The 23,373-nt window shown below is 40.8% G+C and overlaps 1 protein-coding gene across 2 annotated transcripts in view; it reads left to right on the top strand.

Moving 5' to 3' along the window:
- Positions 1–8,554: 8,554 nt before the first annotated feature.
- LOC119729490 (NADPH oxidase 5-like) overlaps positions 8,555–23,373 on the top strand; it is a 37,957-nt gene continuing 23,138 nt past the window's right edge. Inside the window, exons 1-2 of one of the 2 annotated variants that reach the window (XM_038202059.1) lie at positions 8,555–9,015; positions 23,007–23,197. In XM_038202059.1, coding sequence (XP_038057987.1) covers positions 23,054–23,197 — 144 coding nt within the window. In that variant the 5' untranslated portion in view covers positions 8,555–9,015; positions 23,007–23,053. Of the gene's footprint in view, positions 9,016–22,020; positions 22,217–23,006; positions 23,198–23,373 lie in introns of those variants that run through there. The other variant, XM_038202060.1, reaches the window with a different exon arrangement.

Consider the following 23,373-nt stretch of genomic DNA (forward strand, 5'->3'; position numbering starts at 1 on the left):
CTATTTTAGTTCAGTCAAATACACTGTAGTTTAGTTTGCATCAGTATAATCATACCTTTTAAAATAGGTGTTGTCGCAATCGCATTCGGCATTTTAGTATAGACTTTTTTTTGGCTGCAGGAAACAATGCTATGGGTAACCTAGTATTAAAAAAGCCTGAACATCGAAGACTAAACATCTGAATTATGAACTGGTTCAAGCATACAAGGCTTTGCGCTGTATAGGCACAGGCTTCATAGACTCTAATGCTTTGGTTTAAAATCAGGCGCTGTACAATTTTAGTGTTTTTTTTTATTTTTCTTTATTTCTCACAACGACCTTTATGTATTTCAAATCAATCAAAAATCCACAGGGATGCAGTACTAATAGAACAAGGAAAGAAAAACTACGGCAGCCAATAGTCAAGACTTGGCACTTAATTGCTAAGGCCAGTCAGCTTAAATTGGTCGTGCGATGCATCACCGCATCAGCCTCACCAAGAAGTCTTAAGCTGTGGGGATTAACCATTGGTACGGTCGTGGACTTTAATAAGCCCGCCTTGGCCGATGACGCCCAGAGGGGAAAAAAGGTCCCAAATTACGAGTAACAACAATATTGCCACTCTATGGCAATATACATCTCATACTAAATAATTAAGAAAAACTGCATTTTGATATCCAATCCGTTATTGTTACTCTCGCAATAAACATGAAATGTGCGGTTGTAGATACAGACTCTTATGGCATAAGGATTGTCTACACCACTGCATGAGTGTGTCAGAGAAATAATTCTTTGAGTTTATCAAAAAAGGATGTACATATAAGAGTCAGGCAGTAGCAAATGTATTTTGTAACAGGACTAGATGGTTTTTGTGTGACGTCATAACAAACTGACCCTCCTCAAGCTATTTTTACTTTTATAGACACTTCCCATAGCATATAATTTTTGCTTAACACAACTCGATTGGTTGCTGATGAATGTAAGTTTAAGGGTGATGGTAACCTCGACACGACCCCTCTTACGTGGAAGCAAAGACCGTGAACAAAGCAATAGTATAAACGAGGATCCGCATAAACAGCCCCACCACTCCACGCATCTCACTGATATCCCCCTTGACTGATTATGTTGTTGATTTCACGGACAGTTTTATACCGCGTGATTTATCTGATTTCGAGCCAGCTAATCGTGTCTCGTGACGCGGGGGTTGGTAAGTGGAGACAGCAATCCCCTAACCCCAATGACGTTCGGCCGAGCCAAAATATCAAAATTCATCATTACAGTTTGCCAATAATCGTCGGTGCTGTGTGTCGTTTTTGGTATTAACGTGAACAATGACAGTTTTGACCTCGGGATTTAATTTGGCCGGGTACCAGCGAGGCAAAGTGGCTGTTAATTAGCCCAATCTGACCTGAGCGAGGGTTGTAGCCTCGGCTTCCAGTCGTGTTTATCGATCGAGAGTCAAGTGTTCTTAAGTTTAAAAACCTCGCTCAGATCTAGTCACTGATGAAAGTGACATTATTTAAGCTCAGGGACAACTATTACAACGCTTGCTATTTACCGCATGGAGGGCCACAATTCTGTAATACTCTCTAAATTCAAAAAGGGAAATTAGGGACTAGACGTTTTAGAGTGAAAAAGTCTGAAAAAGAACCACTTCAGACGAAGCTCGAGTGAAAACTCGATCTTTACGATTGAAGGAATTTCACTCTAAAACGTCTAGTCCCTAGTTCCGACTGTAGGAGTGAATCTTCACTCGAATGGAGTGAATTTTCACTCTTTGGAATTTAGAGACGCTGAGCCTTTCTGTAGCTTTCCCTCAGAGGTAATACGAGGCGCCATTATTAATTTCCGCTATCATAGACCCCCCTCACATCCCCCTCCCCCATATTGTATTGTTTTTAGGTGTTCCATGCGCATGCACGAGAAAAGAAAACACGTACCTTTAACATGGCTGCAACGCAAAGGGTCTATCTTAGAGATGCATGACACGATCCCTTAAACCTATAATTCCATCTATTGGACTGAGAAATCCACAGGTAGCCTAAGCGTCTTTCACTCGTTAGTTGGTGTCCCATTAATTGTGTACTCGCGCTACGGTGCCAATTGAAAGTGATTATTGTACAGGAGTAATGTCAGTCCAGCTTTCCTGTTTTCCTCCAACCTGACGATCAGCCGCTAATAATCAAAAAAGACTTGGATACATTTCTTCTTCTGACTACGGAGTTCTGTAGGCGCCTCCGCGTAATTGTTGAAAATTCGACAATAAGACTTGATGTTTGTACCTAGTGGTAAGACCTTGACTAAGCCGACCACACCAGTCCCGGACTGTGTGATGGCTTCTGATTCATGGTTCCTAGCAAGCTCTTCCTATGGTCTAATAAGAACTGATTTAAAAAATATTTACTCAACCTGAACTCAACCAGATTTTTTTTCTTTTTTACGGTAGTAAGGTTGTTAGTCTGCTTGGCAATTTCGTAGTCCAATAAATTAATGCCTTTGCCTAATGTGGTAACTGCTTGGTACAGCGTATATACACCAAAGAAACGTTGCCTGTTGATATAAATAGTGTCCATTAAACAACGCATCCAACACAAAACATCGGCACTCCGACTCGGCCAACAAAAAAATCAATACATTTTACGATCGTAAAAATATTATCACTCTGCTAAAACCCAGCCGGTGAAGTAGCCGACTTCAATTTGTGGCAATAAAACGAGAAGGCTGCTATTACTATTAGTGTATATGGACAAGGTTATGTAGGCCTGCTGCGAGGGTTAATTAAAGCGTGTGCTGTTAATGTTTTGACTTTATGCCTCGACCTGCTGTCGCTAGAGTTTATGGTTTGGTCAGTAGAAAATGGTGACGTCGTCTTTGGCAGCCGCCATGTTGGAAATTGTTGTCCCTCCTTTAACAGGTAAATCCGACTGATTAAAAAATTAGGCTCTGTCATTAATTAAATTTCGTCAATCAGCAGAAGATTTACTTAAAAACCTCGAATATAAAAAAGTCTTCATATGTAATTGTGTTAATGGTTTATTTCGTTTGAGTCGCTTTAATTCCTTTTTCTGGAGAAGTTGCCAAACATATTGCCTAGATGTTTTTAAAGGACAGAACCACGCAGCGATGGCTATCTTTAAATGACTTGAAATCGAACCGCGTCGACCTTTTATCTCCTTATAATTGTTGCAACATTGAATAAATGACTTAAAATCGAACTGCGCAGACCTTTTATCTCCTTATAATTGTTGCAACATTGAATAAATGACTTAAAATCGAACTGCGCAGACCTTCTCCTTATAATTGTTGCAACATTGATACAATATTTACAATGAGTTGCCGAAGAAGGACAGACTCATTATTGATTTATATAGATTATTTTATCAACATCTAAATGTAGTAGGAGTTAATAAATAGAACACCAAAACTAACATTATTAACATTGGTTCACTTGCACAGGCTGCTAAAATGCCAAGGTCAATCAATGTGCTGTTTTTCTAATCAGGTGTGTGATGAGCATTTTCTGTTATAACAGATTTATTACGTTTTCCTTTGATTCGTTTTCAAGGTGCTTTGACTGGATCATGTTTATGTGGGCGTACTGCTTGACGCAGAAGGGATGATGTTGAAAATGAGGCCATCCCATGAACGTATAATTAGGCCATGTTGTCTGGACTTCATTCTGGGTGTGATTTATTAAACGCCCCTGTCGTCTTTCTGAATGTTCAGACTTCATTTACATGTATGTATTGTGAAGGACCGTCTATGAATCTCATGTTGTGCCATCTCAAGTATTTCCAATTAATTCTTCTCCAAACCTTTCTAACATTATCACCTCCGATATGTCCGTAAACATGTGGTATTTCTCACCTTTTCTGACCATCAAAGGACCTTGTTTACGACACTCAGATATCAAAAATGGATATTACCTGTTCCTTGGCGCCGTGAGAGCCACCACCAACCACACTTAATTGCCCACTGTAAATATAGCAATGATATTATCTCGATCACCCAAGGAAAGACCATGCTATTTAGCGGGAAAGTTATGCCGCGGAATTAAATTGTCGCGTCTCAGCAGGCAAGCAGGCGGGAAGTCACAGCTACCTACCCTTGGCCAAGAACCCCAACTATTCTGCCCATACAGCCCCAAAGCTTCAAGTTTTAGAGAACTTGGTAATTTTGCGTATATCATTCAAGCAATAAGGCGCAGCATTGGCAGCGCGGGGAGCCAGTTGCCGTTGTTTTCGCGACATTTCGATAATGAAATTTCTCGAATTTGACGCGCCCCAAGTGGCAATTGTTTCGCCCTACGATAGCATTCTTGACTTCAACGCCAGCAATGTCACAGGGGAGCATTAAATCATATTTTTATTTTGCCTGGCGATCATCTTCAGGGCACGTCTGGGAAATTTATGCAGCCTTCCTTTTTAACATCGGAATTGCTGTCCTGTTCGCTAAGACGCAGCTTGATGCAACCCCGACCGTCCCAGGGATTTGTGGAAGCTTTAAGTGGATTATCCATCGCCAGTTGAAGTTCCAAATGTCAGGGATATTGCGAGAGCCACCCGCGACAAATATTGTTGGTGTTGGGCCCCGCACGTTTCTCGGTTAGTCCTCCTCATACATCAATCAATCAAACACGCGCTGACTCCATAAACATTCCTGGTCTGGATATCACGTTCATGCACGCACGAAGCCTGTCTTAAAAAAAGACTCCTTGACTTTGGTATCCTGCCAAATGACTCCGTCTGTGCCATTACTCACAGCACAGCTATTTTGCTAAGCTATCAACCACACTTACCCACATTGTGCGAAGATCGCTTCATCTCAAAACCTTCAAGTTGATTTTTTTCCCCGTGACAATAAAGCTGTGCTGGTTCATGACCCTTGGCATGACCCTTGAGGGCGGTATAACAGCAGCCGGAAGTTCAAATGTACAGATAGCAGATTTAAAATATCTTAAAGTAGATATTTGTTTTAATATTTATTTGATGTTTGCAACTACGTGTATATACGGTCCTAAACAAGGGTCAAAATCATCTTCTCTTGCTGACTTTACGAGCCGGAAACTCGAACTTAACACCAGAATTTTGTATTCAATCACTTGATGACCAAACACCTGAGGTAAAATTGCGCCAACGTAATCCCTGTGTCAAGTGGATGACACAAAAGGTCATTTTTTGATTGTCATGTTTCATAAATCACCTTCAATTTGTTTTGGACGTACGATTTTGCACACATCGTAAATTGCTGGTGCGTGGCGAAGCGCAAAATGAGTAAAAAGTCACAATTTTTTGCACTCACATTTTCTAAGTTTCTTTTTAACAGACAGACGTTAAGAAAACCGCTTTCTTGGCAATGAAAAGAAACTAAATTCACACCTTGCTATTCAGCCATATCAGAAAAAACTTACGTCAATATGAAAGGGCTACCGAGTGTTCATCAGGCTCCGCATGTCGTCAAGCACATACAGTTGATCATAACGATTTGCCTTCTGAATCGAGAAATCCATATACATTCATATAAATAGAGAGACAAAAAAAAAGGAATACGCAATACGCAGTAAAAGTATTTAACGAAGGCAGATGGAAAACCAAGAGAGTCATTGATTCAACACTTTTCCCGGACCAAACATAAGCTGCTAGTCCCCAAATCTTCACAATATTTAAAGTCAGACCACTAGAAAACACTTTCGTTGTGAACACCGATTGGCTTGATATTTCTTTTCAGAAAGCATACGGAATTTTAAACGCACAAAAAAAGACTACATGATGGCATGGTGACAAGCTCAGTAATGGTCAATGCAACTACGTACAGGAGCCTATAGGCGGGTTATGATGTCTTTCCTACAGCAATGCAAACCCTCGATCATGTGCATGAAGTAATTAATTTACACGTCCAAAAATTAGATCAGTTCTTTAGCCTGATCTGTAAGGTTCCTATCCACACATCTAGTGGCCAGGGTTCGATTCCCCGCGCTATGTGTTTGGTTTTCGTTGCACTCGTTCAGTCAATTACTATAAAAGATTTAATTCTCAGGTTTGAAATACCAACGGTATAACTTAGCGTGATCAGTAAGCTCTACACTTGAGACTGGCCGTGAAGTCCAGGTTAGCATCTTCGTGAAGGTATACGGGGCTCATTCGGCTGATCTCGGCTGATCTCGGCAGCCAACTTAAATGCTTAGGGTACCGCCTCGTTTCCTCCCTTTTATGGTGCTTGGCCTTCGGGTTATATAGATGGACAGGGAAGGACGTGTGATTGGCCGGGAAACCAGAGATACCAGGCGAGTGTTACATGAAAGTTGGTAATGGGTTCATTGAGTTGAATTGCTTGAGTCCGGCTCCTGAATGCTTGGTCAACACCACGTGACGTTTTGTTTTCTCGCCATTTGAATCGTTTTCTGTTTAATTTGGTGATTAGTAATATGTTTGTTTTGAACTTAGCCGTTAAAATTTGAATAACGAGAAATATTGTCAAGAATTCATCACTGGCCATAAAACACTGTTTCTAAGCTAACTTTAGAATAATCTTTTAACGTCCAAATAACATTCAGATGAACGTAAAAATGTGATTTATCTCTGTATCGGGTTCTTCGTTATAATTTTTTTTTGCAAGTTATTTTCAATTCTTTCTTGCATATCTACACGATCCTCTACCGTTATGAACGGTCTCACCAAATCTCTTATCCATGCGGGCGAGGGACCTAAGAAAACAATAAGAAATTTGTTGATACAATTTTTCCCGGCTCCATAAACATGAACATTTCTTGGCGGGTAATTTATAGCAATCAGCATTGGACGTGTTGTCATTTCTTTGACGCGATCTTATCGGAGTCTTTCCATGCAAGTGGCTTCCGATTGTGTAAATGTCAATGGAATATTGAAAATATACAACTCGAAAAGCACTCAAATATATTTCTTTTAAAGAAATTCCCAAGCCTGCAGGATGCCGCCATATAGGTTGGACTAATTCCTTCACAATGAGAACGCACAATTGGGGATGGGGTCTTAGAGTAAAGCCGGAATCACTGCGGCAGTTTGTCATTGATATACCGAAGGAGACAGCAAGATTATTATTTTCAAAACGAGATTTTGTGTGAAATTTGCCGACAGAGGTTTTCGAAATGTTCAGCCTTTTTGTGTGTGTGCGTGTTTACCATCCAAGGTGATGGTTTTAATTTGGTTGATACAAGTTTTGAATCAAATGTAGATACATGCCATCCATGTGTGTGTGTGTGTTTTTTTAAAGCAAAACATGTGTAACATAATAATTTGTATTTGCAACATTGTTTGAGTGCATAATTGTAATGGTATCGCACATAAATACGCAGGGAAATCCACATTTTAAATGAAGTAACCCCACGCCTTTTCCCTTGTTTCCCCACCAGATTTGTGATCAAGCTACACAATCCGATCACAAGCAATTTCGTAAGTGCAATATATCTCGTCAAGTAACAAACAAATTCAAATGAATTGTGACACTTAAAAGCTTCCCCGTGTCGATGTTCGTTCCTTGTTATTCGCGACACGACTTGTGATTGACTCGATAACAAAACTTTAATTGAAGCTGCATGAAGGTCGGTGTGTTCACGGGTGTGTATATTTATGCATTGTCTGACACTGACAACCGGTTCATGATGTAACAATGATGACTATCATGCACAGATTAACGCTGGTTTGGAAACGTACACAAAACGCTGAGAAGTTTTGCTTATGAAGAAAGAGTGAACAATGGAAAGTCTTCCAAAACTCTTGTTACCAGTTTGTTACGGGTTAATACCCGTAACACTCAAGGACTTTCTGTGATAATAGCCGTAATGAGAGTACATTCAACCAATACTTGCTGCACGTTAGTCACTACATTGTAATTATGAAGCATCGTGTTTGGTAAAGGGTGTTGGGTCGGTCCCAATCCTACTCCGACCTCTTCCCAGTTGTCATCGTATGAATATCAAACGTAGGGCTATGCATTTCAAACCCAAGAGTCAACTTGTTTTGTTCTACCCGATGTGGATTTTTACTTTCCACTAGAGGTTTATTTTTTATAATTCAGGGAGACCGCAGGCTACATCCCATGTTTACCTTGTGCCTGATATGAACATTGCTTGTTATGCCACGTGACGCCGACTGTCGCAGGAGAAAGGAAACTGCTCCCCTAAACATCTTATTATAACAATGTACCGGTGCATATAAAATGTTGACGTTTGCGGTGTCAATTGTACTCTGAAAAAACATACTGCAGTTCACCTCCGGTCATGACGTCACAAATGGTATAATCTCTGCAGCTATTTGGAAAGAAATGAACAATAGTCATTTTCTTATGGTTTACAGAGCAAAAAGTCAAGATTTCTCAAGCTATCGATAATTCAACATACGAAGAGAAAGTACGAGTTCATTTTTTTTAATTCAAAAAGCTGGTAAGAGTCGATTGTCAGATTGTGTGGCTGTGACATTTTCGTAATGCACACGTATTGAGCAGTGATTAGGCACGCGTTTTGCATAAAATCAATTTGCATGTGAAATTTACCTCGGCTCGGCGCCACGACTGCGCAATGTGGTAAATGACAGAACTGATACAGTTGTAAGCGCAGCACTGACGGAGTGTGTTCTGTTGCAAAACCCACCGAATAATTTGACGCAGGCTGTTGGAGCAAAAACGACGGCCATGCTTGACACAGGCGAAGTTGGCTTCCACTTGTGACCAATCATGGGTGGGCAGGAACATACGTCATTGTCTTAGCTATACCTCAACTCCCATGGGTTTTGTTCGGCGGGATCTGTAACGCCTGATCTGCCTTGTGCGGCAGATGATGACATCACATTTGAGCCGTGTACCGCCACACGCACGCACGCAGTCAGCGAGTCAGTGCGGAGTTTTTATTCATCTCGTGTGTACATATCTTGTTCGCCTCGGAGAAGATTTCTGTCACGTTGTCAAAGGCGCTCCGAAAGGACCAACATGTCTTTAAGCCGGCCTGATTGCTTGTAGTGACCTACCTGTGAACTACTTAATCCTCTCTGCTCATCGCTACACCGGGTAGGTCTCTGACATGTATTTTTTTTTTTGGAAATTGCATGTACTGGTTTAATGACATGCGTAGGTTAATCTATCTCAATTCTTCTGATGCGGAATGGTAATGAATATATTCGCGAGTATAGAAGCTTGTTTACTCTATGCACAATGAATTGCTGCTATTTCTTATTTTTAACGCCGTTATCGTGCAGTTGTTACAATCACAACATGAATTTTGGAGAAAAGACGTAAGTGATGGTTGGAATCGGGGTAGCCAGGGTTTGGTTTAGAGGAGGGGAAAGGCCAAAGGAAAGAAATATTGTGTTTATCCTGGTTGTCATGATGTTCTTTTTGACGATACGTGATTGTATTTTTTGCGACGATACTGCGTGTAGGAGTTGACCGTCAAGATAAAGTTGTGTTTCTAGTGAAGTAGCAGAGTGTCGCAACTTGAAAACAGAAACCAAACTTTGAAATGGTTGTTCTGTTAATTTAAACCAAGTAAAAGTTACATTCTCGTAAAGTAACAACCCCGAACTGATGATATTAAGGTTATAGGTTTATGTTCTTTCACAAATTGATCCGTACTATCCAAACTGTGGTTTCTCAATTTCAGTAACTTTCTTGAAAGTCAGTCGTCAAGGTACTTGTTAAATCTAATCATAGCGCCATGATAAGATTCGTACATGCGTAGAATATAGAAGAAAAAAAATAATAGCATGATTACGGGCATTTTTTTTTTAAGTTTCGGCTGAGTCTCCAGCTTTTCATTGATGAAAGTAAAGTCTGTCGCGAGCCAATGTGGCTCATCAGGCCGGCGTTTATCTCCGGTTTCAGTAGCATGAAACGACTGAGAATATTTCTAGTCCCCCCTGGATGGGATGCTAGTCCATCGCAGGTTACTCCCCAGCTAATGCCGGTACCCATTTATACTCCTGGGTGGAGAGGGGCAAGTGGGGGTGAAGTGGCTTGCCCAAGGACACAACATATGACCAGCAGCTGGATTCGAACCTCGGACCCTCTGCCGGACCCTCTGATCATGAGTCACGAACCCTAACCACTAGGCCACACACTCCCGTAAATTGATCTCCAGGAACAGCATCATATTGTGCAAATAAAATGCAAGGGCTGGGTGATGTTTTTAAGCAGAAAATTGACCTATACTGAACCGCAATGTGCGATGTGCGATCAAAATCGCGAAGATGGAGCTTGCTGCCGAAGTCGAAGACTGAGCCGAAGCTTGGTAAAAACCCTCGATTCGACAAATCCAAACCCAAAACGAGTCCTTGAAAACAAAGAGAACAAAGCTGAAAGTGGGAAGAGTTGTGTCATCTGAAACATCTGTGTTATCGATGTTGAACGCTGTTACAACTAGCAATTTGGTAATCGACATTCAGAAACAATTTGGTGTCATCCAAAAAAAAAAAGAGAGAAAGAAAGTCACGGTTAATTAACCCGGCTCTTTAGCATTGTTGCGAGTCGTTAGTGATGCGTAAATTCAAGCGCTCATGGCGACGTGACCGATCAATGGCCACAGATCACATACAGTTATTTGGGCAGCGCGATCAAATAGACAATAACACACAAGCCTCATAAACATGCATTTGTGGAAGTGGGACACTCTGCAGACACACGACAACCTTAATGTACCAGAAACCAGTTGTATGATTGGGTGTTTGCGCGTTAAATGCGTCTCCATGTACCAAGTAAACTAGATTGTTGATACAGGGTGATAAAAGTCGCAGTTTTACTAGCATCGAGATAGTAGCCAAGGTCTTATCACGCCTGGCAACTAACTGCAAATCAGATAACTCATTCAACCTCTCCCCAAGAAAGATATCAACAATCTCATAACCCTCATTGTCATATTTAATTTAATTTCTCCACCAATTGAATAGACACAGAAGATGATCAAACACCTTTCACCACTCCACAATCGCATTGTTTAGCTGATCATACTTTTTCCGTATTGTTCCCACATTGGCTGGTTTAAAGTATCATTCAGCTTAAACTTTAATTTAACTGAAACCTTGTTTACCTACCGTAGCCTTTTTTCCGTTTAGCGTCATCGCTTTTATTAGTTCATTCACCTGTGTTTGGTACTAGTGTCCCATATGTATTATTCCGCATGTCGTATATCTAATAAACATGTGTTCCTAGGTCTATACCGTTATGCTACATGGTGTTAATCTGACACCGCATTGATTGTAGTGTTGTTCCACAAATACAGGTGAATTATCAATTTTCGAATGAGATATTTGCCTTTTTTCAGCTGGTTTGCTGAAAATGATATCCCGTGGGTCCTGGCAGAACATTGCAAAATATAGGTATGAGCAGACGGGTATGAGCACAGCCTATTTAAAAAAAACCTGTAACCAGAGAATGTAGGCAACTCTACGTACGCTTGTGTAATAATAATAATATATTCACACAAGGGATATGTGAGAGCTGTCAGTCATTTGATTTGTCAAAGTCAGTGCCATTCCAAAAGGTCGGTAGTCTAATTTTTGAAATGTCAATTGTCACTGTCGTTCTGCCTGTCTACGAGTCTATAAGAAGAGCTCGTTAAACCAACAATCTCAAACTCCGAGACATTTCGGTAAGAGTCGAGCATCTCCCTTAGATGGATGGAGTTAGACTATTTCGTCAATTAAAACAAAACCTGGTCTGCAACTTGATTACTCGACCTCACATTATGTCCTGCTGGCAATATGGAGAGTGTGAAAATCCAGCTTAGTGCCGGAGCGCTAGCGATGGCCCTATACGCTCGCGTAACTGATTATGATGAGAGATGGTTGCTGAGCCTTGTCGAACATCGTGACTTAGTGAAAATCAGTCTTTCATATGCCTCCCCCCTTTGCCTGCCCCTCTACCCCGGACCCACTAATCCGGAACATCATTCGGATGACCTGAGTGTCCCGTAATGAATCGTATATTCCGAGGGTCGGTCTACCGTGTTAATCGCCTGTTTGCCTGAGTGAGTGAGTGAATGAATCAGGTCTATCGTTAGTTTCACCTATAGCCTGTCCTGTCACTCAGCTTTGATTTGGTGGTGTCTTCAACGACACAATTTTGTATTTTAATATACATGTATTTCTCTTTTTGGGGGGCTGGCAACATCGATTCTGTCAAATTAATGTCAGATACTTAAAATGATTTAACCACAAAATTATATTGGAGTGGCCTCGTTTATTTTATTAAGATTTTAAATCGACTATATAGTAACGTTATCCTACCTTTAATTTACGTTATCCTACCTTTGAGTTACGTTATCCTACCTTTGAGTTACGTTATCATACTTTTGAGTTACGTTATCATACTTTTGAGTTACGTTATCCTTTACCTTTGATTTACGTTATCCTACCTTTGAGTTACGTTATCATACTTTTGAGTTACGTTATCCTTTACCTTTGGGTTACGTTATCCTACCTTTGAGTTACAGTATCCTACCTTTGGGTTACGTTATTCTACCTTTGCGTTATGTTATCCTACCTTTGAGTTACGTTATCATACCTTTGGGTTACGTTTTTCTACCTTCCGGTTGCGTTAACCTACCTTTGAGTTACGTTATCCTATCTTTGGGTTGCGTTAACCTACCTTTGCGTTATGTTATCCTACCTTTGCGTTACGTTATCCTACCTTTGACTTACGTTATCCTACCTTTGGTTACGTTATTCTACCTGTGGGTTAGGGTATCCTACCTTTGTTTACCATGGTTAACTCGTTATTTTCGTGCTGGTGTTACCTCCAATCACTGCTTTTCGTGATCGTAGAAAAGTGTTACATGACTTCGTTTTTATTTATTCAGTTTTATCTGGTACTGCAAACATGCATGACGATGTTGTCATTTTAATCAAAATGTTAAAACCGTCCGTTGAAGAAAGGATAACTGCGAACATGGTTGCACGAAACAAACAGGGACTCTTTCTTTATAAACACCTGCATTAAAGTCACGTAAGAATTTCGACCTACAGCATGAGCCCTATACGCACATCATGCAATAGCGTTCAGTTCACACAGCAAAAGGATAAGGTCACACAAGTGGAATATATAATTGGCACTCACATAAATACATTTCTCAGTGATTGTGTTATGCTTGCTATAAATGTCACCCGGGAGACTTTGTAACTGGCCGACTGAGTGCAAGGATAGCACCTCTAGTGGCAACTGACCTCTACTTTCTGACGAAGCACAAACAAATAATTTTTTTCGGTAGCAGGTGTTAAATGGCAATATTTGGTCGCCAGAGACGCAATATTTGATTCATTTGATTTTCCCCTGCAGTCCGCGGACAATTATTGTTATTTTTGTCCGTCTGTGTAAGCGGACAATTATTGTTATTTTTGTCCGTCTGTGTAAGAAGTATCGTTCAGACAAAGATGATCATAAACAGGAAAGTTAACTCATAGTTGATATCGTTGAGGTTCCTTAATTGCTAAGATATTGCTAGCATATTGTTAAGGGGGGTAATCAATCAGGTAATTTTTCATAAAAAAGACTCTTTCTACCGTTCGTAAAAATGTTGAAAAGTGGGGAAAGTATTGCGAATAGAAGCGGGCAAGAGGTGCTGGCTCTTACATTTCCTGGTAAAAAAAATAAATCAGTTTACAAATTAAATTGTCAAAATGCCGCCAATGGAGAGGGTGAGTTGCCCATCTTACCCCCACCCCCTGCTGGACACGCTACTGCGGAGGGTTTTTACAAGTGCATACCCTTCGTGACAAACTTTGTTTTCACGTTCCAAAAAAATTATGTATATATATTTATATATATTTCCCGTTTTCATCGAGATAGTTTGCCTCTTTATATGTCTCTGTAGGTTGTCGTTTCATTTTAATTCAGAAAAGTCACCTCAGAGTCTGCACGCGCCGATTCGGCAAACGCTACTGGGAGGTTTTGCCTTCAGACGGACCTAAATTACCGCGGATCACTGCACGTCGACCGGGTGCTTGGCCTATTATCCCGTGAGTGGGTCCGTGCCGGAATGCCGCGTGTTTATTTGGATCTGTCCTCCCGATTTCAACTCATCACTCATTTCGCCTCTCGTCAAATAAAAATGATTTCCTTAAGTCTCATCCCAAATTGTACACAGAGAGATGGTAACTGCGGCATTTTGAAAAGGCCACAAGTCGGCAGTGTACTGTGTACATTTCGAAGAGAGAATCGGACCGTTTGATGCAACCATATATCTTGATCTCCTATTTCACTTGAAACAGACAGTGAATAAGAACTGTCATGTTTGATCGCTACAAAGTGTGTAAACCTATGTAAGCCAGCCACTAACACTAATTGAGACCCCGATTCCATAAGAGCCCACGCTTCCTGTTCTTCGGTTGTGAGTCAAAACAATGTAATCTGTGTACAATTTCGTAACAACCAACACAACGATAAACGAACCACACCAAGCACGCTCTTTTTAAGCCAGGGTTGTATCGATGCAAGTAAAAAGAGTATGACCCAATTTGGAAAAACTAAACCAGCAGAATGAATGAATTTGAATTGCGAACTTCAACTTAATTTGCATTTTTGAGGCTTGTACGAAAACGCCAAAGATCGTGGGCGAGCCTAAATGGACTGACGAGAGCGCCAATCAACGATCAGTATTGATGACATTTATGCATGACGTCATTAGTTGACATCAAACCGAATTAAATTGTTTTCCCTTGAGTTTTTCGAACATCTGCTTCATCCCAGCTTTTGATTCAGGAGATGTTAGGCCCCTGACCAAAGGGAATCCAGGCCCCCCCCCCCAAAAAGGTCCAGGTTCTGTTTTGGATATTAAATCTTGGAGAGTATTTTCAATTAATTTCGCGATGAAAGCCTTCTGTATTAATCGAGGACCAAAAGTGTCACTGGAACAAGGCCGAGGCTTGGGAAAGGCCTCACTTTCGTGGGTGCAAAGGTTTTTCTTGGTTTTTGAGAAGTCTTACATCTTAGACTATATTTCGCATTTTTTTAAAAGTTCGCTGCTGAACATGGGCAAAGAAACAGCGTTTCAATGCGTTTCGGTCGTTACTCAAAAACACCATCATTACATTTGAAACATTTCCAGCGCGTTCAAGATATTTTTATCATTCAACGGACCGTTAACAGTCTCGTTAATGACGCCAATTGTTATTATGACGCACGAGACATTGTATAAGAAGTCAAGCATATTTGATATTCTACTTGGTTATCACATCAGCATAAATCAATGAATTCAGATGGAAAACTTCAATATCAACTTTCGGTAAACACAAGCCTACAGTAATGACACTCAATCAATTGGCCAAAAGTGCACCTGGACGGTCACTCACTAGTCTTTCTATGCGGTACATGAATTTTTAAAATCTCAACGAATCCAATTCCGATTTGGCAAGACCGGATGATTGGAGTTAATGGAGATGTTTAAGGGGCTCGGTGCAAGAATTCTTTAAGGAATCATAGCATAGTCTCTAATCGCTCCTTGGGATCTCAATTATTTCTGAATGACTTAAGGCGCGCAGAGGAGACGAGATCCCGTGTTATGTTGCAATTCAGAGCGTAATTGCTTCATCCTCCGAAGTCAGATAATTGTCCCTAACCGGCTGCCCCTCTTACCTGGCCGGGCCCAGTACGTCTCTTTCGAAGGACAAGAGACTAATGAACTCTCGCAGGTCTATAGACAATCTTGTTTAGTTTGCTATAAAATATTTGAAGAGCTAATAAAGGAGTATCTGTCTGATTCTTGACTAACCACGAGTGGATCACAATAGGTGAGAGTTGAGTCTTATCTTAGGGGTCAGACACCGTGAGTCAACGTCCTCCGTATTTTCTGCTTCCACAATGGCGGAAGAAGTAACAACGCTGTTACATGGCGAAGTTATGTAGATTTGGAGCTGAGAAGGGGGCTTTTCACGAACGCCTTGATGTTGTCGGCGGTCGTAAAAATATGACATGTCACAAAACAAAAACATCAAATGTCTGGGTTTTTTTACCAGCTAGTATCAATTTATTGCTCCCTCTCCCAGTGTGGACTGACGTCCCCACCGTCTTCTTAAAAAAACGTAATCAAACCGATATTGGGAGGTGTAGAGACACACATTGAAGTGTACTTATTGCTGAACAACATTATGATTTATATGATTGTCTATGTGAATGAAACCGTGACAAATTGAATATTGTGGCGTGTGCTTATGGTTCACTGAGTGTAGTTCATGTTTGAAATCCTTGCGATCACATTTGCAGATGTATAGTCGTCTTGGCGTCTTTTGACTCCTCCTTGGAGGTTAGTGTCGAGTATAGTATCGATATTTTATTGAACTGGTCTTGCTCATCACCCGACACTCCTCCAATTATTTATCATGGAAATATTATTCTATTTATACGAGGGTAAAGGCTAAAGAGACCTCTGAATAGTGAAATGCAACTTGGCATTTAGGGTGACTACCTTGTATGTTCAACTCAAGTGTCACATTTTCTTCCTTGTCGCCACAAACTACGTTTCTCATGGAACATGAAAAGAGTCAAACATACAACATACGTCAACAGAGTTATAAAGGCTCGCACAACCAACAAATAACGCAGAACAATAAATACTGATTGAAAACTAGGTTGTTGTATGCACTACAATTAAAAAAAGAAAGATGTGGCTCGCTCTATTTCATGAAAATAACATATGGATAAAGTAAATGTTATTGACTTGTAACTGTGTAAATATCAATTACTTTGCATGCTTTATTCCCAAGTTACGACCATTTTAATAGAATGATCACAAAATTCAGCAGTACACAACTGATCATTTACCGTTATACGAACTGATAGATACCCATAAAATACATACAATGAAACATGAACGTTTTCCCACGTCCATGAATGAACGAAAAATCTGCAAAGGAAAACAGACAAAAATCAACATCAATATTCCAGAAAAAAAGAGTGGACTCGTTCCTCATATTCAAAACACAAACTCTGACAGTAACAATAATGTTTAAGTCTTGACTCAAATGATTAAAATCCATTTGTATTTGAATACGTGTGTGTAATCTGTAATTCTCACTCATAATGGCATTCAATAGACAGCTATTTAAAAAGGTTCTTTTTGTAAAACATGCATAACCATAATAATCTGGATCAATTTCAGTAATCCCTGTTTTTCAGATGAGTGGAAGAGCATGCTCTTTTAAGACATACTTCATTCGTGAAGTTGTTTTGCTTTTTAAGTAACAAAATCATTAATCCATCCCACTTTCTTTTTGACTCACCCTGTATTATATTGTGAAATTCTCATTTCTTCCAATGCCAATGCCTATTTCTCATTAAATAGGCCTTCTCTTTCTAGCGTTTCGCCCGTGATACACGTGGAAAATCATTGGCCAAGATGAATTTAGCACCCTCACTCTAACCTAAACGCTTGGACCAGTACCAATTCATATAACCCAATCACAGCCTTTCCAAAGATATTTTTCCATTGTGTTTAAGTATGGGCAATGTGGCTAGTATTTCCCAGAGTTCGATTTGCTCATTATACGGAGGAATACAATTATTTTTGCGCCAAATGACCTCTCCGATCGTAAAAAAAACACCGTCTCGTGAATATTATTGCCTGTCATCAGTTTATCTAATAAAGGAAGCCCAAACAAACATACTTGTACAGTGCTGATCGCTTGTTTTAATGCACCGTTCATTATCTGCACATCTTCCAACAGTCTACACGGCTTCATTCGTGATAAACCTACTTGAAGTTACCCGATAATGAAAATAACATGAATTTAGGTCGAACATTTTTTTCTGGCCGTGGTTCAAGTCTGATATCCCCACGGGACCGTAGCGTTTCTTGCAAAGTGTCCATCTGCGGCTTGAATCGATTCTAACTATTTAGCGTCCTTGGGTCATTAACGAAATGCCCGGATGCTTTTATAATACGGTGAGACGGACAGCATCATGAAACCACGAAGCCCTTTCAAGTCGTTAATGAAGCGCGTAATTATGGTAAATGTGCTCGATACTGATCAGGGAGAAGGCACGAAGCGTTTGTCGGGTTATTCGGCTTTTGTGTTTGGCAATTAGTGCTAATATCGCCTTTTAATTGAATGAGTGCGATGAGTTAATCACAGTCTTTCAACACCTCTGCGTCTTTTTGTACCTGCTGTTTACCTTACATAAGGTACAATGTCTCTATAGAAAACAGCACATGAAATTTTAACAGCTGGACCTTTATTTTGTGTCAGACGCTAATGTAATTGAAAAAAGTGATGTTGTTTTCATTCTAAATAAAATCGTCGGCATCAGCAAGCAAAACGTCTTGCATGGCTTCGCAGTGGCGGGTCTCGGGGGTAAAATCTCTCTCCTTGGATCGCAAAAAAGGTGAAAACTAGCGCATGCCTGCTCAACCACCCTCTTGATAGCTAAGCCGCCCTCTGGAGCCAAACCCGACCGCCAATGGTTCGAATCTCGCCCGAGCCAGTGCCGCATTGGTACAGGGATGGTATTACCCAATATACAGGGTGAAGCAAAAAGAAAGAAACCTACTTTTGAATGCAATTTTCACCTATTTGTTGAGCAAATTTCAAAACTTCAACTTATTGGTATTAAAATATTGATCTTTAAACATAAGTGACGAAAAAAATGATTACGAATGCATATTTAGTCTCTGAGATATGGTAATTTTTAAAAGTGTCAAGTGTCAAACCTGTTTGTCCACACGGACGGCTTTATTCCATTCGCTTGACTGAACTCCGGAGCTTGATTTGAAGACAAAAAAACACTACACCACACTAATACACGTGGACAACAGTGATTTTGGTGACTTGTGTTTCAAATACGCATAATAACGCTACTCTTGCGATTTTTTAAAAGTTTTTTTACCATGTATGGTTACAGAGCTATACTACACTACATTATACATACAGAGTTCAAATAAGTTAAGTCAGTAGGCCTACAATCCCGGCCAAAATGGTTGGGACACTTCCTGAGCCTGCCACGGTCACCCACTCCCCCGCTCCCCCGCTCCCCCGCTCCCCCGGTCAATGTTGTTCTCTCCAGCTGATGGAGCACACACCGCTCAATGAGAGACAACATTGAACGGGGGCCGGGGGGTGGGAGGCCCAGCGAGATTTGGCCAGGATTGTAGGTTAAAAGTCCTGTCCAAAGTGGGTTTCCTTCTTTTTGCACCACCCTGTACATCGACTTAGGGAGAAATAGTTGTAATGGTGTTGTTGATAAAGTAACTTTTTAAACGAGCAAACGACACCCCTCATAATGACCTGCTCAGATTCCTCTTTTTTATTGCTTCAGGTGTTTGCTGTAAATGGGTTATTTATTTTAAGGCGACAACATGAAATCTAAGTAGGTCAAATGTTGTTTTCCCCAAACCTTTGGTGTGAGAATCTGATGAACAAATCAGGCAGAGCCGATTGGATGAGCAATTACAACCAGATGGCGCATTTCTTTTTACAATAAGAAAAACAAACCTGCCTGGGTAATGTCCTTAAACTCGGTCATGGATCCTGGAACCTGTATCATGTAGTCCAGTCCTTCCGGCACATGATAGTTATTACACGAGGAAACACGTGTGATGGCTTTCTATCTTTTGGCCCCGCGCATCGAGATGGTGTTATGAAATGTAACAAATTTAACACCTTAGAGTACACTTTGGCTTTCAACATTAATGTCGCAAAAGGCAAATGATTAGCAACATTAGCAGTGCTGCAAAACCGGGAAATAGCTTCGTGACTTCGGGCGTGATCCCTGGCTACATGGCATAGGCCTATGCAGATTTAAAGCTTCTGACTAGCGCCCCTTGAACACAGATATTGACCAATTGGGGAACCGAAGCCGGCAAACATAGGGCTGGATAGCTCAGTTGGTAGAGCACCGGAAAGGCAATCCGAAGGTCGCAGTTTCAAACCCTGCGCTCCAGTCAATTTCTTTGTTCAACTTCAACTTTGAAAATGTTTATTTCCCCCTCACTTTTAACTTTACACTTTTGTGTAGGCTACCAAAACTTCTCTTCCAATTACGGTCAAGACGTTGTTTTTCCTTTCATGCCATTCCTTCCAGAAATAGAAAGACGCATATTAATTTTTCACGTATTCCAGATTTGTTTGACCTGAAAGACTTAATTTGGTTTTATATTTGACTAAACTGACAATAATTATTTCAAGCTTGCGTATCAAAAGATTTCTGGTTGCAAACTAAAATTTGTTGGAAAAAATCTGGACTGCAAAGGTGCTGTTGACGACTCTGATACATGATGCCCGCTTAAATGTCCCAGCACAACCAAAGTTCAGGACCTCGTATAAAAGCAGTCGTGAAATCAGGGCCCGTTTTAGCACAAGGCAATTGTTTTTATTACGGCCCCAATGTGTGTGCATTCGCGCCATCGGCTGTCATCGAGTGGTCTGTTATTATACAGTTATTACTTGGATTACCAGCCTAGGCACACTTCGTGTATACAATGAACCCACCAGGTGATGTACATGTTTATGCTTCACGTCATCGGTGGGCCTGGGTGGACATCTCGCGATTATTAATAGCCAAATATTATTATTTTGGACAACCCCGTGTGCGTAAACGCGAACCAATTAAAGGTAAACTCAATCAGTACGCGTTGGTTTCTTGTCACGGCTCGGTGACTTCGTCACAGGGACTGGGGATGCAAAGAGTTGGGTTGTCAGACAGATAATGTCCCACCGGGGAGAGTGCCCTGTGAGAGTGTTGACAACTCCCCCAAGCCCAAGTGCCAGAACTCTCGCTCGTTGTGCGTGGCCAAGGTGCGCGTTCGTCACCACCGCGTCGGGCTGGAGAAAGACACATAGATCCAAAGATAAGAGAACTCGTATCGTTTTACATTCGCCATATGGTCAGGAAACCAACCATACTTTTTGAGTTTATCAAGTTTGTCGTCTTGGCATCTGGCACGATGAACCATTAGAAGGGTTGCTGAAAACTTGTATCACCGGGAAATGGCAGGTCATATTCGTTCGCCTTATTGAGGGCGTTTCCGCTTGGCTGACCGACATAAGTGGTTCAAGATTTGTTTCTTTTTATTATGATGACTAATATCATTGGGATACCAGAGCAAATTGTGAGTGACATTTCGTCATGTTGGCAAAACATTCCAACACAGTTAGAAACCCAACAGCAGACATTAAAATATCGACGCAATTACTGGCTTTCTCATATCGAATAATTTTGTTTATGAGTTTTGCTCTCCGTCAATTTGTCTGACTGTCCTTGTGGCGGCGACCTTAAAGAGCTTACATGTCCCTGGGCTGGCGGGAAATCTCTGCACCAGGCGCTGATGTGCCACAGTTATTTCTGGTAAATCCTTATTTAACCCCGACCACGTGTGGAGATTGATTTTGGTTTTAACCCTAGATTTCCTGCGTTCCAACGAAAGGCACTTCAGCCGAGAGTTACCACATGCCAAAAATGGAGGTAGAATTTGTGAATTGTGATTTAAGCTTTGCGATCCAAAAAATCGTTCAACTAATTTTCCCTTTGCGTTTTGAGAACTACATTGTATGCCAAATCAAAAAGAATTTCACAATCATTGGTGAAATTTCGGTCGAGTAAATTCAGCGTATGGATTCATGTGATCTTAGTATACTCGGACAATCTTAAGGAGGAACCCTGTAAATATTTCCTAAGTGTATGGATTCACTTTCTTTCCCTCTGAAATATTTGTGAACCCCCATCGCGAGCCAAAAGAAAAACAACAACAACAACAACAACAAAAAGTAACTGCTATAAATTATACGACGGAAGAATGCAATAAACTTTGTTTAGCTTGTAAAAAATCATTGCATCTCTCTGTCTGACCTAGGGAGTTCTGCTGGTAGGTTATTGAAGGATAAGTGCAACATTTTACCACCAGTTTTATTGTTTGCCTTCTGTACTATCGCAAGCATGTCATAGACAACAAAAACCACATTATAGTTCGATTTGGTAACAGCTGGTGGTTTTATTGTTGGTAATAAAGGGCAGAATATGACGTAGCTGTCAGACACAAGGTTTTTGCACACTGGTTTCCCCATATAATTATGTGTGGTTAAAGAGTTGGTAGAAACGACGGAATGTTTTATGTTAAAATAATAAGTCAGAGTTGTCATGTGTAAATTCAGCACCATTATGCTGCAGAAGTATGAATTCTGAGGCAGTTTGACTTTACGAATTATCTCTGGATTTTCAATCTGTTACCTGATGAGAAATATGCAACATTTACAGATGGAAATGCACAAGTGTCGTAAGTGTTGTTAGCGAGGTAAGATATGCAGTCGTGATCTGATTTAAAAGGTGTTGTGATTCCTCAAGTTTTCCTAGTTCACTTTGATTCCGGTGCAGGATGTCGTAATCAATAGGCATATGCATAAAATAACGAGATGCCTCTGTCGTTGATGCTGCTTTCAGCAGCTGTTTTTGAAGGCACCAAGGTGCCTCAAATGGCGCACTTACTTCAAGCACACCTGCGCAATGCCCAAAATAATCCCATTACCAATATATGTTTATATTGTATTCATGAGTAATGGGATCGTTACAAAAGTTGGAGCGATGGTTTGTTTCCTGGTGTAAACTTAAAGGTTTACAGAAATAGAAATAGAATGGTACAAATGGTTCACAAACAGTGATGAATACGTAAGATACAACGATTTGAGGGTTTGTGTGCGTATCAAGAATTTGTACGGAAAACTGGGACGGAACAAACTCTTTCCTTGTTTCCCGTCCACAAAGAAAAACCGTTCTCTCTGTGACGTCAGCCAAATAACACAAAGTTTGCCTGCCCCTGCAAACACAATGAATTGTGTACACGGCTATTTAATGTATCAGAGCAGGCAAGCTATGGGTTATTTTGCCGATTGCGTCAAGACACATAAAAAAGTTTTTTTGGGGGGGGGGGGCACCTGGGAAAACTGTTTTGTTCGATTCTCAATTAGTTAATGAAACACAAAACAAAACAGAACCGTAGTAATGTATTTAGTTTTACTGGTATCATTTTTCCTACTCAAATAAACATTCAAACTACATTGATTATTTGATTCCGTTTTGCTCCTCAGATCAAGTTGGAGGCAGGGTACAGGGACGGGTGGTTACATCGGTCGCGATGGAGAAGGGGGAGGAATTCCGCCTGACGGTGGAGGACGACGCCAAATGGCTGGAGTGGGCGCAGCGACAATTCGCTGCCATCGCCGGTAACGACCGGCTCATCGACTGGCAGGAATTCAAGTTAGCCCTTAAAGTCAAAAAGGTGGGTCTGGTATAAACTTCGGCTCGGGATTAACTTGAAGACAAGATGTTAATGACTTTGGGGAAGGACGTACGGTGAAGGAAGTACAGGGAGTAAAAGGTTGCCCTTCGGCAAATCGTTTTATTGAATAGAATAGTAAAGGCTCTAAAATTGTTGGTAAAATTGCCTCTCATTTT

This window comes from Patiria miniata, unplaced genomic scaffold (assembly GCF_015706575.1).
Source record: "Patiria miniata isolate m_02_andy unplaced genomic scaffold, ASM1570657v1 HiC_scaffold_21, whole genome shotgun sequence".
Lineage (NCBI taxonomy): Eukaryota > Metazoa > Echinodermata > Asteroidea > Valvatida > Asterinidae > Patiria > Patiria miniata.